This window comes from Dermochelys coriacea, chromosome 5 (genome assembly GCF_009764565.3).
Source record: "Dermochelys coriacea isolate rDerCor1 chromosome 5, rDerCor1.pri.v4, whole genome shotgun sequence".
In the NCBI taxonomy this organism is placed as follows: Eukaryota; Metazoa; Chordata; order Testudines; family Dermochelyidae; genus Dermochelys; species Dermochelys coriacea.
In genome coordinates this window covers 15,752,601-15,771,976 of record NC_050072.1, presented here as the reverse complement: position 1 = coordinate 15,771,976, position 19,376 = coordinate 15,752,601, and the positions used below count along the sequence as shown (strand labels likewise).

The following is a 19,376-nucleotide window of genomic DNA, read 5'->3' as shown; positions in this document are numbered from 1 at the left end:
CATGCATTTCATAATGCAACAATTGGTTAGTGTAATATAAATGTTGAGGCATTATTATTTATATAGCAATCACAATGCATAAGTTGCATTGACAAATATCAGTTAACTGCCTCAGACAGCTTAAAATGGAAATAATTTTCATCGCAAAAGTAAGGAAATGAAGAGTTGAGCTTACTTTAGCAACCTAAATTGTTATTCTCCTTATCACTTGCTGTCAAGGTTCCTTTTCCACCCTGAACTCTAGGGTACAGATGTGGGGACCTGCATGAAAACCTCCTAAGCTTACTTTTACCATCTTAGGTTAAAACTTCCCCAAGGTACAAACTATTTTACCTTTTGCCCTTGGACTTCCATTGCCACCACCAAATGTTTAATGGGGTTTATTTTTGAGAAAACGTTGTTTGGAAACGTCTTTCCCCCCAAAATCCTCACCAAAACCTTGCACCTCCTTTCCTGGGGAAGGTTTGATAAAAATTCTCACCAATTTGCATAGGTGACCACAGACCCAAACCCTTGGATCTTAAGAACAAAGAAAAAAACATTCAGTTTCTTACCAGAAGAATTTTAATAGAAGAAACAGTGAAAAGAATCACCTCTGTAAAATCAGGATGGTAAATACCTTACAGGGTAATTAGATTCAAAACATAGAGAATCCCTCTAGGCAAAACCTTAAAATACAAAAAGACACAAAGACAGGAATATCCGTTCTATTCAGCACAGCTTATTTTCTCAGCCATTTAAAGAAATCATAATGTAACGCATATCTAGCTAGATTACTTACTAAATTCTAAGACTCCATTCCTGTTCTGTCCCCAGCAAAAGCATCACCCAGACAGACGCAGACCCTTTGTTTTTCCCCCCCTCCAGCTTTGAAAGTATCTTGTCTCCTCATTGGTCATTGTGGTCAGGTGCCAGCGAGGTTACCTAGCTTCTTAACCCTTTACAAGTGCAAGGTTTTTTCCTCTGGCCAAGAGGGATTTTAAAGGTGTTTACCCTTCCCTTTAGATTCATAGTTACTAAGGTCAGAAGGGACCATTCTGATTATCTAGTCCGACCTCCTGCACAGCGCAGGCCACAGAATCTCACCCACCCACTCCTACGAAAAACCTCACCTATGTCTGAGCTATTGAAGTCCTCAAATCGTGGACTTTATATTTATGACACTTGCTGATACGTATTACAAAAAGTCTTTTAAAAACATGAACACTGTGTATCCATTCCATGTACAATTATAAAAACATTCTTCCTTATAATGCTTTATTTGCTGAAGACTGTTTTGAATAGTGTTCTCATCCTGAAATGAGACATTATTGTAGAGTGCACACACAAGGAGGCAGAGTGAAGGTTAGTGTGCAAACCTTGCCTCTCAATTTCCTGACTTTACAATAAAGTTTTGGTTAAGGTTCTAATCATATGTGGCTTATTGAATAAAACTAATTACTTTTGCTTTCTTCAGTATGGATGGCTGGTGTCAGAATTCTAATACAATGTGTGTGGGTTGTGGAAAAAAGAACGCACAAGTATTTGAATATGGGCTTCCTTCAAACAGTCAACCCAAGCAAGGGCATGTGTCTTGAGGACATATAATTGTTTGTGCATAGACTAGTGAAAAGCATTCATTAAAATCTATTTAACTCCTTGGCTCCTGCTGTTGCTCTGGGGAAACCAGACTTCTGGTGCCAAAAGATTAACAGCTACATATTGAAATGGTTTAATGTCTTTAAGCTGTGATGAGTAATCTCTAAGAATGAGGTAGGCTAGCTGATGCATTAAACAAGCAGTGCCTGCTTACAATAAACTATCACTGCAGAGTGAATGTGGGTTTTCACCTGGTAAAGAAATATTGCTGAGTTGTATAATACAGCATAGTAACAACAGACAGGGAAATTCCACATGAGAAAAGTGACATTTAAATGCTTTATTTTACAGTCAGAACCACAGTAATTTTTTTATTCTTAACAATGAGGGAATTCCATATTCTACAGTATTCAGAGTGCCTACTATCACTGAGCTACATGTCTGTACAGTACTTACACAATATTTAGCACCATGTGACTAATTCATAAAGATATTTATGAAGTTTAAGTATAAGTTTGTGCATATGGACTAGTATAGACAAAGTTACTTAGCATTCATCTTAGATGAGCAGATTGTTGGTTGAATGCTATAAATTAAGAGAGTAGCTGTGTGTGGTCTGTTGCTTAGAGCAGGGGACCGGATTTCAGGAAATCTGGGTTCCTTTTCAACTCTGTCACTGCTTTGCTGTGGACTTAGGCCATTTACTTCTGTGTTTCAGTTTCCCCCTCTGTCAAATGGGGTTATTTCTTACAAAACTCATTGGAATACTGGTTTATTTGAGGATCCTAAACAGTTTTACACCGTATTACGATTATGCATCTAATACTGTAGTAGGCTGATGGATTTTTACAGTCTGTAAATTTAGGATATTGGAAAAATAAATGACTAAAGTGTCATCAGAAGAATATAATAAAAAAAGAAAAAAGCTCTTGTTTTTTGACCTAGTAAAGCAAAGAGGAAAAAATGTAATGAATTTAAGGTCCCTTGTATAACTATACTAACCGTAGCTTCCCGAAGTAATTTTTTTCATTCCTGGTACCTTAGAGTTCCCCCTAGTGTCACAAAGTATACAATTTTCAGAGTAGCAGCCATGTTAGTCTGTATTCGCAAAAAGAAAAGGAGTACTTGTGGCACCTTAGAGACTAACAAATTTATTAGAGCATATTGAAGTGAGCTGTAGCTCACGAAAGCTTATGCTCTAATAAATTTGTTAGTCTCTAAGGTGCCACAAGTACTCCTTTTCTTTTTAAAGTATACAATGATTTATTATTGCATTTTGTATTTGCTTATTTACTTAGCACTACATATGATGAACTGTTTTCTTGTTAAAAAGAAACCGTTTTGAACAGTTCTTACTGGCTTTTCAGCTGCTGCGCTAGGTTATTGGTATTTCTCCCTCTTTCAGGTGGCAATGTGTTTGGGGAAACCGTATTATACATATTCTTAAATAAAGTACAAATAATATGTACATAAATGAAGACATTAGTTCCATATCTGGGTTCTGAGGATGTTATCACCTTTAGCTTTGTTATGGTTTATGAAGGACCTTTAGCATTACAGCCTGATGTACAGTTGGGCTTACTGTTATTCCTTATTGATTGTGCACAACACTAGATGGCCCACATCGACTCCTTCCACAAACATAACTTTATTTAATCAGTAGAAATTATTGTTGTAAAGTTAATTGTAATCCACTTTCAAAGAATCACTTTCCATGGTCATTCAGAATAATCCATGCTTCCTGTGATTTCAGCCCTTCTCCTTATGTGTCATTCATATTGAGGTTGTAGCTACCTCTTTTCAAGGTCACCTTGGCAAAATTCTTCCAAGGTCCCCTTCAAAGCCACCCTGTAAGTCACTATTGTGTATGGTCTGCTTTCCTACTCTCTCTTTTTTTTTTTTTTTTTTTTAGCATCTGTTCTCTAGTGTTTCTAGCCAGAGGCCCATATTTTAGTAAAAAGCACTCCTTGATTTTAATGTGGCTAACTTAGATACCTGGGATCTTAGCACAAACTGAGAACATACCGTTGCAGTGCACCATAGTCTTGCTATAATGAACTAAAACATTAACACCTGCTGCAAGATTTCTGCTATTTCTAAAGGAAAAGGATTGTAAAATGTATTAGAGTAATGATGTGTGGGAAAATATTGTTGCCATTGGGCACTCACTATCTTTTATAAATATAAAGAAAAGGAGTACTTGTGGCACCTTAGAGACTAACAAATTTATTAGAGCATAAGCTTTCGTGAGCTACAGCTCACTTCATCGGATGCATTTGGCATCCGATGAAGTGAGCTGTAGCTCACGAAAGCTTATGCTCTAATAAATTTGTTAGTCTCTAAGGTGCCACAAGTACTCCTTTTCTTTTTGCGAATACAGACTAACACGGCTGCTACTCTGAAACCTTTTATAAATATGTAAGCATTTTGTGTTTGGCAGCTCATCGAATGCACAGTTTATGACAGCAAATTATTAGATAGAGGATAGTAGTGTCTCATCTGAAAGATGGTACCTACTCATTTTATGTATAGTGTGTGATCTATGCAAGCGAGTCCAGCTTCTACTTTCTCAGTAGACTATATTTTAGGTTTAAAGAGCTTCATATTGTTGTATTTAGCACCAATTCAAATGCCCAGTGGCAGCTTTTGTGTTCCAAAAAGTGTATAAGAAGAAAGGCTGTTAGAGCATACTGTTGCAATTACAATGCTCTGCATATAATGAGGAAAGTTAGAGAACCAAACATAAGAGGGAAATTGAAACATAACAGTGGCATTTGTCTCCCTTCTATGGCTAGACCACATAGGGTCTTCTACTGCATTCAGAAATTTCTATCTAATGCACTTGGTTATTTAGTCCAAGCAGAAGAAGCTCATGTTTTTAAGCCCAGAGGTCCTGTGTTCAATCTCTGCAGATGACCTAGTCGCTGCTGTTATTACTTAATGTTTTGGTGACTGTAAAATTCAAGATTATATTATATTTTAAGAGTAAAATGTAATAAATATTATCCATTAGTTTAACGAGATTCTGAACTCTGTTAATAATTTATTTTCCCTTTTGTTACCTGTGCTATGGCATACTAGCAACTTCACATTCTCCTTGGAATTTAATTCCAACATTGTATAGGGGATTGAATGTCTTGTGAACTAACAATGGGATACTGAGTTTTTCATCTGTAGGGGTGAAATCTTGGCTCTATTGGAAGTCAGGTACAAAACTCCAGTTGACTTTAGTGGGGTCAGGGTATTCACCCTAGGTTGCTGTTTTCTTCATTTGTTCTTTGTTGACAGCAGATAACCATATCTCAGATCTTCTATCACATTTGTAGCTCCTTATTGTGAGTCTTAGCAGAGAAGCAGAGGACTGAACAGACACATCTGAACCTAGAGAGTTAATCTCTTGTCAGTCAGACACATTAGTGAAGTTTTTGCTGCCTGTACCATGCTGGGTAGAAAGTTTATCTTCATGGCCTTCAATCCAGTGCCATTCGTATACACAAAATTTACTTGAAATAGATATGTGATGGTTTGTCCCTCTTTAGGATGCCACCTGATGTGCTGAGATACCACTGCGCCTGTCTGTTTTGTCAGCCTGGGTACCCTTTTTACCTGTCTTGCTGAGCCAAGAAATTCTATTAAGCCTCCTCTAGTGCACACACAGGGAGGGCCACACCAAACTGCAGAATGGAACAGACACTGAGATCAGTTTTGTGAAGGCTCAGCTTAAGGGTCTTGTCTCCAGCACTCAGGTGTCCACCTCCTTTGGGGTGCAGACCCAAAGATATATTATGAAATCTGTTTCCTCCCTCAATGTGGAGGAAGGGGTGCACAACCTCTTAACACCCCCACCCCACCCCAAATTGTGAATTGTACAACTGGGGTTATATTATAAACAAGAAATAAGTTTATTAACTACAAAAGGTGAATTTTAAGTGACTATAAGAGATAACCAAGAGAACAAAGCAGATAAATGAGCAAATAAAATGAAATATGCAAGCTAAGCTTAATATACTTAAGAAAAAGGTTAAAAAATATAATTTCTCATCCTAGATATTGTCACAGGTAGATTACAGAAAGTTTTGAAAGGCAGCTGCACTGGCCTGCAGCTTGAAATTTTAGGTATTTCCACTCACAGACTGGATGTCCTTCCAGCCTGGGTTCAGTCAGTCTCCCCTCAGTTCTTGCTTCCAGGTGTTTTTTCAGTGTCTCTTTGATTGGAGAGGCAGAGGAGAACCACAATGATGTCACTCCCCTGCCTTAGATAGCTCTTGTGTATGATGGGAACCCTTTGTCTCCCAGTGGAAGAACACTGGCATTCAAGGGGTGGGTTCAGTACTAGGTCACTCAGACCCATGTCTCTGCAGGGCTGTGACAGCCATTACTTGTAGGCTGTCTGGAGTGTCCATAGGAAGACTAAGGTCTTTCACAGTTCATTGTCTCTGCTGTTGGCCCATTAGCCCTGTCTGGCTTTTCCATTGTTGTATCCGAAGGGCTGGTTGCGGGTGACACCCAAAGTAACACATTTGAAATACAGATACATAGTCAATATTCCTAACTTCAGATACAGAAATGATATCTGCATACACATTGGATAATCACATTCAGTAAATCATAACCTTTCCAACAATACCTTACAAGAGCCTTCTTACCTAAAGTATATCTCAGTTATGTCAGATCCATATTATAAGCATATTTTCATAAAGAATATGGAAGGAAATGTCAGAATATGTACCAACATAACTGTAAATCCATGTAGCCTATTCCCTGACCTGCAGCAGAAACTCTTATTTTTTCTGTATCAGCCAGTTACAGTTCATGAGCTGCTAATCATAACTATAAAATATTACAGTAATTGCAGAACCCCCCCCCCTCGAAACTGCTCATGGAATGTGACTGAGAATTTCAAGTGAAAAGGCAGGAAATTAAAAGCTACAGTTTCTCTGAAAACGCACTTGATCTTTTGCATATGTAGTGTTTTCTGTTACTGCATATTTCCATGCAAACAAGTGTTTAATGGAAAAAACCCAGCAGCTATATTTACTACAGCCATTCGATGAGTACAGAAACTTTCATTAATCACATAGTGGAACTTAAGCATTGAAATTGCCAGTCAGTATTCCAAAAGATTCACATAGTGGAACTTAAGCATTGGAATTGCCAGTGTGGAATCATGAATCAAGAAAATGCAGGCTGACGATACTGTGTCAATTCAAGTAGATCAGACTGTGACCCAGAGAATAGCAGCTTTTCTGGGGGTCTTTTTTATAGTAAACCAAATGGAAACACCTTCTCTCTCCCCCTCCTCCCAGAGCATCAACAAAACACAGATTACTTATAAAAAGAGCCATGGAAAATTGTCTCTTTGCTTGCAGACCTTACCCATCAGGTTGACAACGTGGCTGCTTTTTGCTTCATTTTATATTTACATTTTTGCATATAAGGATTTTAAAGAAGTAATGTAATGATTTAGTCCTATTTCACAAGTGATTTGGAAATGCTTGTTTTTAGATTTTCATCTGGGACTGCTGGAGGGGGAAGCCTATGAGCTCTGGGCAGCAGCAGAGAAGCAGGCAGCAGCAGGAATTGAGGCTACCTCCTGATTAGCTCCCTCACCAGTGACCTTCAGGCTGCAGCTAGCAGAGGCTATGGTTTCTCCTGTATGAGCTGCCTCAGACTTCACAGGCTGTTGCCAGTGTAGAGACAAGAAAGTTGCTCTACAAGGTGGCAGACACTCAGTGTGCATGCATACAGCTGGGAACAGACAGGGCAAGTAGCCCAAGGAAATAACTAACCAGTCAGATACATGCCCAGTTGCCCAGCAGCTCAGGTTGAGCGTCAGTTCTACTACAACGTGCCCACCCCTGTTGATGCATGCATGTGTGTGATCTGTAGCAAAGAAACTTCTTGGATTGGTTGATTGAGTCAAAGCACATATTTTCAAAATTGCAGCCATCATTTAGTGGAGCTGATAGGTTTTCCAGGGCCAGAAAGACAGTGCTAAATATTAATAAATAAAAGTGATTTGGGCCATGTCTTTGTATGTAGTATAACAAGTGTAGGCTAATCCTTTCCTTGACTTGTCCACTGTTAATTGCAATCTCACAGGTACTGTAGAGATGATGTGAGTTAGTGACTATATAGGGACCGGGCGCGATCGAGTTGTAATCTGGGCTCTGTCAATGACTGGTTCTGCACTAGATTTGTCTTCCCAAAATTTTCCACCATTGCTACCACTTGTAGTAACAACAGTAGGAGCACTAATGCACACCATCAACCAGCTGTTGCTGCAGCTCAGAGCAAGTGTAGAAAACACTGTGGTTAAAATCCTGATGGCTGCCAGTGCTTTGTCTACCTAGAGCTCTCATCCTTTCCAGGCTACTGTAAAAGGAGGCTTGCAGGAGTCTGATTTGTCTAGCATACCCCAAGTTTCACCTCACTTAAAAACTACTTGCTTGCCAAATCAGACCTAACAATACAAAAGTGTCCCAGCACACTAGTACTGAAAAATGGCTTGCTTTCTCATTTTTACCATATAATTACAAAATAAATCAATTGGAATATAAATATTGTATTTACATTTCAGTATATGGTATATAGAGCAATATAAACAAGTCATTGAATGAAATTTGTTTGCACTGACTTTGCTAGTGCTTTTTATGTAGCCTGTTGTAAAACTAGACAAATATCTAGATGAGTTGATGTACCCCTGGAAGAACTCTGCATACCCTGAGGGATACATGTACCCCTGGTTGAGAATCACTGTGTCTCTTTCTATGTCTGCAACTGGTGGAGCTGCACCAGTATTAGCAACAGTACGGCACAGTAAGAAAAATGCCTAGTTGGCTTTGGGCAACTCAGTTAGCCTCTCCAGTGTCTGTTTTTGCCATCTGGGTGGCATGGGTGGCTTTGAAAATATTAAATGCTAAGTATTATTCCTGTCACAAAATCGTATAAATAAAATATTTATTTACCCATATTTTGAAGAATTTACATAGCAGGTTTGTTAAATGGTGTTTAAGCCTTAACTCTGAATTTTCTGTCTTTGTGTTATTGTTTATTACTTTAGCACGGTTACTAAGACTAGAAGATGTACCTCTGATTTCCCTCCATGCAAATTGGTTCGAATCTTATCTGAATTCACCCATCTCCTGTATGATTTGAGAGTGTACATCTCTCCTTTAATCAAACATCTAATCTGTTAATATGAATGAGTAGGGTGTGTATTGTGTCAATCCTACTATTGAAAAAACATTGTTTATGAAAATACCTAGTGTTCCATTTTTATAGCTCTCTCTCACGTTATAGATTTGGCATGCATCCGTTTCATTGTCTTGGCAAGACAAGAATTAAACAAGAATGCATATGTCCGGTCTGGAAAAGAATACATAAATTGTTTTAGCCGAGTGCCATTGCTTACAGTAATTAACTAAAAAGGGATAACTTCTTGCATAATACATGAACATGCTAGAGGCAGATGTTTATCCTTTAAGTTCAGTGGAGTAGAAAAAATGACATCTTCATGTTCTGTAGATTTATAATAGTTCAAATCACATTGAACTCTACCCTAACAAAATGTGTTTTACTACATGATGGAAAGATTCTTCTGACATGCACTTGATTTTATTTTTATTTCCAATTGCTAGGAAGAATTTTTAGAATACTTTGTAAGTTTTGGTCAGTTTATCAATTTTGCAGTGTTAGCATTTCCAAGATTCAAAAAGTTAGGTAATTCCAAACTGAAACTTCTCTTAGATTACATTACCTAGGGTTCATTTTTGGCTGTAGTTTTAAATCCAAGGTTAAGTATGCTCATTTACTAATCCTGTTTTGTTGCTAACAGGAGCTACATTGTGTTACTTGTGGGGGATTCTATATAAAGGAAACCATGTTTCCATAATAAAAAACTGATTTCCTTTAGAATGTGCAGTTCACTAGGTGACAATTTTAATGTGTTTTTAATAAACCAATTGTGGAAAGAAATAATTTTGCTTTATTGTGAGTAGTCCCTATAGTGTGCTGCTTTAAATTGAGTCCTGAAATTAGGAGCAAACTCAGGTTAAACAGAATAGCACTAGTACTACTATATGGCACTACCATATAATGCTACTATAATTTGATTAAGTTGTGCTTGTTGTAAGACATGTTTAATTGAACATATGAAGTACAACAATGTTTGGGAATTATTTTAATGCTCTGCTGCCCTTTATCTGATAGGCTGAAGGACAAGATTTGCCTGCTGAGAAGCATTAAAAATAGAAAAATGAGAGTAAATTGTGTTCCGAAGTATCTTTCTCTAATATGAAATGTTAAATTAAACATAAACCCACCCTGCTGTCTCATTTTAATCTCCAATGGTTTGTAATTGATTTTTGCTCCATAAGAGAATTTTTTTTAAATTATGTTGTATGAATGTAAAACATTGGTGCTCTTATTAATTAGAAATACCTGGAATTCTTTTAAGAGACATTTTTTGAAGCACCGGGTGTGACGTGAGTATTTTATGTCTTGCCCCGATGCATTTATGAGTTAAACAGTGAAGAACTCTTGTTCTAGCAAATAAAACCCTATTGGTTTTACTATCTTTGGAAGAGAATAATTCTTGATGGGCTCTGGCAGAGGCCTTGTTCTTAAAATGTGCTAAGCTTTGCACTAAATAAATACAGTTTTCCTTAAAAAGTTTTAAGTGATAATAAAACTGATAATAAGGTTGAATTGCTTAAGTCTCCTAATGTAAAATGTAGACTGAATTCCTTTTGGAGGGCAGGCCATGATTCGGAATGATGAATAGTATACATAGAGAAGTGTCCCTTCTGTTTTCCTGTCTAGAATTTATTAAAAAGATGCAGACTAACCTGTTCCTTTGGGCATTGTGGGCCTGTTCTGCATCTCTACTGTTAAATCAGCTAAACAAATAAAGTTCTTCAGAAATGTGATCAGTGATTAAACCAGCTAAATTGTTTTGGCTTTTCCCCACTGTCTCATCTAGAGGGAAACTGGATTAAAAGTGCCTTCTTAGACTGGAGATCCTCAGCTAGTATAAATTGTCAAGTTCCATTGAAGCTCTCTCCTGCCGACAAACAACGGCTACATTGCGTGCCTTTTAGTAGCATGGCCGTTGCGGCACAGCCGTGTCACTGAAAGGTGCATAGTGTAGACAAAGCCTTAGAGTGATGGGAGAACCTTCAGTTTAGGGGGTTTTAATTTTGGACCATGATGTGATCTTACTCTGTTCATTTTTATTTATATGTAATTTTTTTTACATGCATCCAGAGCATTTAATCAAATAAAAATAAATATATACAATTATGTAACTGGAATCCTTGAAAGTCCGTTGCCTCTCCTTGTTCTCTATGACAAGTTTCAGAGTAGCAGCTGTGTTAGTCTGTATTCGCAAAAAGAAAAGGAGTACTTGTGGCACCTTATAACTGGGTCTATCACCTTACATTTTAACTGGAGACTATGAATCCTAAGGATCTACATTATGCATCTACTGTTTGGCACTCCTGCGCCCACTCTCCATATTGTGGCAAAGCCCCATGATAGCCAGCTTTCCCTTCTTGTGGTTCTGCTGACTGTGAAAGGATACTTCATGGTTTATTGCATAGTAGGCTTGTGGGAGACTGTAACGGGCACTCTTTTGCTGCTCTGGTGCCTCCTAGTGGCCCATATGGGAATTAGCTTGCCGCATGGTCCAATGCCCCTTCCTTATTCAGCTTGTCCCACTCACTTGCACCATGGTGTCTCTCATGCTCCCAAAGGTGCAGTACTTTCCTCTTTGTGGCTTAGCCTTCTAGCCAAGTCACATTGAAGTTCTCCTCCCTTCCGGGGCATTATCAAAGTTTTCTTCCAAACTGTCCCTGGCAGTCCCCAGATAGGCTGCCCCTAGCATGCCACTCCCCCAGTTGCTTGTAGAGGAACCTGGGCCCATCCTCTACACCGGGTTCCAGTACAGGAACCCTCCACACAGAAGCTTGGGTCTCTGTTCTGCCCACCCTTGCTGCTCCTTCACTGGATTGGTTCCTAATCTGCCTATTACAGGCTCCTACTCTCTCCCCTTGAATCAGGGAATGTGACTGTTTCTCCCCAGGTGAGCTTCATTCCTAGTTAAGCCTCATTTGCATCCTAGCTCCCCTCCAGATGCAGCCTCTGGCTAACTGGCCTTTGTTGCCTATATTAACCCCTCCAGGGTTAGTGTAGGGTGAGTGCCCCATCAAAGAGACACAGTATTTGTTGGTTTGCTGCCAGGGTCCAAGTGTTTGGTTTGTTACGGTAAACAACTGTACAAACTTGCCAGGGCTTGCCTTATGGGGTCACTGTGAGGTCAAATTTGCCACCCCTCCCCCAATATTGATAAATAAGCATTTACAAAACTTAAGTCAAAAGGCTTATAAACCAGGATTCCCTGCGTTGTATGCAGTCCTAACATTGTATTGCGCTAGTGCAAAAAAAATGAAAACAAAATAGTCTTGATTTATAATTCCCAGAAAACAGATATTGTAAGGCCAATGCACCTTTGCCATAAAATTAAAATACAGTTGCTTAAAAAGGTTCACCAAGCAGATACTCCTTACCTTTAAACTAGAAAATATATTAACCAGAGATTAAATCAAACCTGAATTAATATCCACAAACACCAACCTTCATCAGAATCCTCAACACCAAAAGCCCAGAGGAGGTGATGGGTCTTTCAACATGTCCTGAAGGGCCATTGAGATTCAAAGGAGAGAAATGACTAGTAATTGACGGTTCACAAGAAAAAGTGAAACTGACCACTCATCTTAATCACCCAAACTGAGTGAAATCAAACTGTTAGTAAGAGGTGGATGTTTAAGCACTCAGGAATCAGGTTGACTGGACATAATTTTTAATTAGCTCAGGCTTTTAGTGTTCTTTGGGTCAGGGACGGTCTTAATTCTTTGTTTGTTCAGGGCCTAGCATAATGACATCCTGGTCCATGACTGAAACTCATACGAACTACAATAATACATATAAATAATAACTGGTTGCCACAGAGGCCTAGGTTGCCCACAGTTTTTGTACCATTGATATCAGTTAGGGATGTGATCTTTCTACTGAAATACTTGTACCAGTACAACTCCTGGTGTGGATGTAATTATCAGTATAAATATAAAGGTTCCTTATCCCACAGTAGCTTATTAACCTTCCCTACAGAAATAACTGTATTGGTATAAGGCACCTTTATTCAAATATAACTGTGGCCAGACTAGCGGAGACTGGGAGTTGTACATCTTTGACTGCACCAGCATGGTTAGTGTATAGACAAGGCACCAGGTGCTTTGAGCTTAACAGTGATATTGGCATACTCCCTCTCACATTAACATTATATCATTTTATTTGTCTGGTTGCTCCCATGCTAGTAATTTGATACCTAACTTTAAAAAGTTTCAGTATGAGTTGAATCTGTAGTTTCTTTTCATATGTTTGAAATTCCAGAGACAAAGAGTGTCCTTTTATTCTGTTTCAGGAGTGGAATGTGAAGACCTTATAGAAGAGTTGCTGTGTTGCCTCATTCAGCTCATTGTTGAAATTCCCCTTCTGTAAGTGCTTTTTATAGGGATTTCTGTTTGAAACTTGGGATTTGTACTCTGTGGAGGGAATGAGTTCCTCATAATTCCCAGGCTTTCTGTGGAAAAAAAGAATTATTTTATTTGAGCATTAGCCAATTGCAAGATCATCATGTCTCATATAAATAGTGATATATTGTCCTCGGGATCTGATCTGAAGTACTTTACTGCCCTAGATAAACTGCGGGCATGCAGCCCTCCTCAGTCCATCTGTTCTGCCCTATCCCATTTTACTTTGTAGTTTCATTTCAGACCCTGCACAGTACCTCTGGGAGTACACAGAAAGCACAGCTACTACATTCTGAAAAGATGCTGTGTGCACCTATTTCTGCTTGGGAACAGCGGCACTAACTGTTATGGTGGGTACAGGGGTGAGATTCAGGATCATTCCCCTTGGTGAAAGCTGCTGTTGCTATAGGTGCTAACCTGAAACTCCTGCTTGACAGAATTGTAATTGTGACTGCCTGCAGCATAGGGACACAACAATGTGTGAGAGAACGGCTTCTTGCCTCCTGCACTTATGCAGGGTTCTGGGTTTTTAAATTAAAAATTATGTTGCTCTTTTTAATCTAAAAGGTGATGGTGATAAGCTCTATTTCCAAACTACAGTTGAATTGAAATCTGAATAATAAAGAAGTTATTGGGTAGACTGTTTCTATAGATCTCCAGAAAGCCAACAGATTTGGTACCATGTTTATGTGATACTGCATTTTCACAGTTTCTACCACGTAAAAAATGTACATTGATTCCCTGATCATCTGGGAGATGTGCCTGGAAACATCCTTCACTAGGGGCTGTCTTTTTGTTCTGTGTTAGTACAGTGCCTAGCACAATGGGGTACTGGTCCAGGACTGGGACTCCTAGGCATTAGGATAATACAAATAATAGGTTCTTTATCTTCTAACCTCATTTTTATGGAATGGTACTTGCATTCTGTTATTTGAAATAATGTGTTCCCCACACCAGTCTCTCTCAATTTTAAACTTCATTTCTCCAGTATAAATTTTAACAAGGTAGCTTTGGTCAACATTAACATTTCATGTGTGTGATCACCTGGTAGCTTGTGCCTAAAATACGTATTGCCCAAATTGAAATGTAGTTAATTCTGAAAGAACTTCAGTGGAATCCGTGTTTCTAACTTTCCTCAGATTATCTGTTGCTGTATGCATTTCACTTCATTGTTGCAGACTCAGGGCTCGTCTTTACTACTGGGTCGACCTAAGTTACACTACTCCAGCTACGTGAATAACATAGCTGGAGTCGACTTACCCCTCTGTCTTCACTATGCAGAGTTGATGTGAGGCGCTCTCCGGTCGACTTCCCTTACTCTTCTCTGAGAGCTGGAGTACTGGGTCGACCAGAGAGCGCTCTGCCATCGATTTAGCGGGTATTCACTAGGTCCCTGCTGCAGCATCGATCTCCCCGCAGTGGAGACCAGCCCTCAGTGTTTACATTGCTAATTGTGCTTCTGATTGGAAAGCTGACAAATGCGTTTGCTGCCCTGATAAAGATACAAAAATGTTTTTGAAATATTGTGCTCATTAAATAGAATTTTGTCAGCATTACACTAGTGTTTTGGGCTGTCACTGTTTAATGAATTAATGGTATGATTTAGAGTGTCAGTCTGCAGAGCAAAGAGGCATCGTCAGTGCTTCCTGAAACTGTTACACTTTTTGTTCAGAACAGATTAGAGGAAATACTGAGAGGTGAAAGGGCTGAGACACATGGAGACATTCATAAGTCCTGTATCTTTTTGTTGGAAGGCAGTCATGTACTGTGTGGAGCACAATCTCATATATTCTATCATTCTAGTTGTAAACATATTCTACAACCAAAGTTGACTTAACCCTTTTCAACAGTTGGACCCTAGTGTCAGCGTCTCCACCTTTTCTGTGAATATACCTGTTAGGTATAGTAGTAGTTGTTGAAAGCCACAATTACACCAACAGCAATATAGGAAGAAACGTAGTGGGTTGTTAGAGTCTTTACATACTTTCAAAAAAACACTTAGCTCTGTGGGAATAGGGTTGCCAGGTGTCTGGTTTCGACCGGAACACCTGGTCGAAAAGGGACCCTGGCAGCTCTGGTCAGCACTGCTGACTGGGCCGTTAAAGGTCTGGTGGTGCGGGGCTGGCAGACTCCCTACCCAGCTCCACCCGGCTCCCGGAAAGCAGCTGGCATGTCCCTCTGGCTCCTAGGCATAGGGGTGGCTACAAGGGACATCACGATGGCTCTGCAGCTCCCATTGGCTGGGAACTGCGGCCAGTGGGAACTGCAGGGGCAGCACCTGTGAGCGGGGGCAGTGCGCAGAGACACCGGCTGCGCCTCTGCCTAGGATCCAGAGAGACATGCCAGGAGCCTGCACCCCTCGCCCCCTCCCATACCCAAACGCCCTTCTGGCATCTGCAACCCCTCCTGCACCCCGCCCCAGCCCAGAGTCCCCTCCTGCACCCTGAACTTCTCATTTCTGGCCCCATCCCAGAGCCCACACCCCCAGCCTAGAGCCTGTACTCCCTCCCACACCCCAACCCCCTGCCTCAGCCTGGAGCCCCCCCACTCTGAACTCCTTGGCCTCACCCCCCAACCCCCTCCTGAACCCCAGACCTCTCATCCCCAGCGCCACCCCAGAGCCCACACCCCCAACTGGAGCCTCACTCCTCTGCTGCACCCCAACCCCTTGCCCCAGTCCAGAGCCCCCTCCCACACTTTGCACCCCTCATTTATGGCCCCACCCCAGGGCCTGCACCCCCAGCCTAGAGCCCATACTCCCTCCCACACCCAACCCCCTCCTCAGCCCCAGAGCCCCCTCCCACACTCCGAACCCTTTGGCCAAACCCCAGAGCCCGCACCCCCAGCCGGAGCCCTCATCTCCTCCTGCACCCCAACCCCAGCCCAGAGCTCCCTCCTGCACCCTGAACCTTTCATTACTGGCCCCACCCTGGAGCCTGCATCCCCTCCCGTACCCCAATCCCCTGCTTCAAGCTGGTGAAAATGAGATAGTGAAGGTGGGGGAGAGCAAGTGATGGAGTGAGTGGGAGGTGGGCCTCAGAGAAGGGGTGGGTCAGGGGCAGGACCTTGGGGAAGGGGCGGGGCAGCCGCAAGGTTGTTCGGTTTTGTGTGATTAGAAAGTTGGCAACATTGTGGGAAACATTATAGTTTAGTTTCTCTTTAGCTATATCTTCACTGCAATTAAAAATCGGTGACTGGGCCATGCCAGCTGACTTGGGCTCGCAGGGCTGTTTAATAGAGGTGTAGATGTTTGAGCTCTGGGACCCTCCCACCTCACAGGGTCCTGGAGCCCAGGCTGAGCTCAAATGTCTACATTGCAGTTAAACAGCCCCTTAGCCTAAGTCCCATGAGCTCGAGTCAGCTGGCATGGGCCAACTGTGGGTGTCTAATAGCAGTATAAACTTATATTTTTTATGTTCGTACTCTTGACTCTGTGAGTAATACACATGCAAAATATTTTTACATATAGATCACAGGTTCTCAAACTTTTTTTTGCTGAGACCCCCCCACACCTTAAAAATATTTCAGGTGATGGCAACTCCCTGCCCCCATACCATGCCACCCTTACTTTTGCACTACTAGTGGTGGTGGTGCTGCCTTTAGAGATGGCAATATTGCCCTACAATAGCCTTGTGACCCCCTTGTGGTCAGGACCTACTATTTGAAATGCTGAGCTAGATTTTTTTTTTTAGCCAAAATATTCCTAAGGTACTATGTTAAGATGTGTCAAAACTGTCAGCATCTTAAGTACAAATATGGATACTTAAGAAAATGTTCATTTTGTTTACCTTTAACAATGTAAAACTGCTCCAGCCAACAAGTTCTTTTGCAGGTCATTTGGTGGAGGGGAATGCATGGAAAACTGCTCCCTCTAGTACACAATAAAAAAATATCCTCATTGAGGATTTGCTCTTAGTTTAGTCTTTTCAAATTCAACTGTTGCTGAAGGTTGTCTTCCTCGTAGCTATAACATCATCCAGAGGGGGCTCAGAACTGCAAACTCTGTGGTGCTCTTTTGCAGAAAGATGTGGTAGCGCTGAAAGGGTGTTGTGGTTTTTTTTTTTTTTTTTTTGGATTAGGGTAACTTCAGTTTTTTATCCAGCTCATCAGGTTCTTTGGCAGTTACATTTTTCTCTTCCTGCAAGTCAGATTTACCAAATCAATTTTTTCCTTATTTTGGGCATAAAAGGTGTTTAATTATTGCCTTGACAGAAATAAATCTAGAAAATCCACAAATTTGTATGTGAATTTTGGGAAGGTCAAGCCGTTTCAGTCCAGAGGTTGTCTAAATGGACTAAGTTACATGTTCAGACTTAATGTGACTTGCCTGGCTTTCCAATAGCAGAGGACTTGGGGCCCATTCCACTACAAGGTGGGCAGCTTCTGCAACTTGTATTATTAATGTCTCTGTAGTTGTGGTTTGTAAACCTGCTCTTGGATTTGAAGTCTCACTTCCATAGACCATCAGTGTTCCAATGGGGAGTTCAGATTGGAAGCTCTGCTCAGTAGAGCATCCATTAGGAGTCATCAGTATACCTCCAGAGGACTGTCATTGCTAGCTATTGCCCTACTCGGGGGTTCTGAATAGGCAATTTCATGAAGAAAAGGTTACTTACCAGTAACTGCTCTCTGAATATATCCCTTCTTTAGATCCTTACTTATACTGCATTCCTCCCCTTAGTAAAAGGTTTTAATGACCTGTCTTGAAGAAGCTATGGATAGTTATATAGTAGCCTCCTTGTGTCCAGAATGCAGGACGGGAGTAACATTTTCATGTCCCCCAGCTGCTGTACTACTTAAATGGTTCTATGGCTCTCTTGGCAGGACATTTGACTCCTACAGAGGCAGTACATTCCATGCAGTTACTGGAAAGTAACTTTGTTTTCTCTGTGACTGCATTTCAGTGTGTGTTATTGCAAATTATCTCTTGGAGAACATATTATTCAATAGATGACCAGCCTGTTGTGAATGGAGCTGTTCAAACTCCATTACAGAGCAGAGAGAATACTTGAATTACAGACCATGGTGAAATTATGATTGTAAGACAAACTGGGGAAGACTTCTTCACAGAGATTCAATATTAGGTATCCCAGAGAGCTTCAGTTTGAATCGGATGTAGATGACTGAACAGACACTCTGGGGGCATGTAGGAGAGGAGTCTGAAAATTGCAAATGGGCAGCATAGCCTCCCAATTTTTTGGATGTGTTTATTTATTTAGAAAGTTTTTACAGGTTTACAAATCATTGCCATGTATCGATTAGAGACAAAAAGATAATCATTAGAACCGTGAGCTTTTGTTTAGAGAAATGTTTTACGGTAATATAATCATCAGAGCTCTCTACTTCAGGTGTTATCTACTTATAGAGTGAGCCTCTTTAAGCTACAAGAATATGATGTTCCTGGTGATTTTAGTAAATTGAGTGAAACTTCTGAGTACGCATTTATCAAACCAACCATATCTATCAAATGTTAATATTCAAAAACATTGGAGAGTTGTGTTGGGTTTTGGTGCAGGCAAATGTACTTTGTCTGAGCATTGAGTAAATGGTAACAAATATCTATTTGTCCTCTATTTTGGTGGATACATAATTGGTATTTTAATTTTTCCATAACAATTTACTATAGTTTTATTAACCATTCCTCTGTGACTGGACTTTTTCTTTTTACAGTAGTCTAGCAGCTGCTAGCAGATAAGAGATTAATTCTCTGTTTCTTTTTGTGTGACCATTTGTACCAGGAAGCCCCATGAGGATTAGAAAAAGATCATTTAGAATAGATAGCTAACAGTTTGTAATATTTGGTTATGAATTGCATTCCAATACTCTCTCTAATAACTGAACGTCCACCATATATGCATGAAATCTCCTCCTTCACAATAGTTTCTCTAGTGTTTATCCCCCTTAAATCTCTCTCTATATATTTTAACTTGACTAGTATGAAATACCATTGAAACAGTATCTTAAAGAAATTTTCTGTGATTACGCTACAGATTGAGGTTGCTGGTCTTCTTTTCCACATAAAATCCCATTCCTCTGGGGTAATTTGTCTATGCAGATCCTTTTTCTAGGGTGTCATATATGACCATTTTTTGTTAGGAAATTTGTATGCAAATATTGATATGAATTAGTTGTTCTTTTGTTTCCTAATTGACCGGACACCACCACTTCTATTAAAGTTAGCTTTCTGTATAAAACAACTTTCTAGAA

General features: G+C 40.2%; 1 protein-coding gene across 3 annotated transcripts in view; it reads left to right on the top strand.

The window, feature by feature from the left end:
• DYM (dymeclin) overlaps positions 1-19,376 on the top strand; it is a 389,914-nt gene that overhangs the window by 64,540 nt on the left and 305,998 nt on the right. For all 3 annotated transcript variants that reach the window (XR_006281709.1, XM_038401598.2, XM_043515244.1), the window contains exon 7: positions 13,061-13,133. Coding sequence is in view for 2 of the 3 variants with exons in the window: in XM_038401598.2 (XP_038257526.1) it covers positions 13,061-13,133 (73 nt within the window). In the remaining variant the exon portion in view is untranslated. The remainder of the gene's footprint in view (positions 1-13,060; positions 13,134-19,376) is intronic.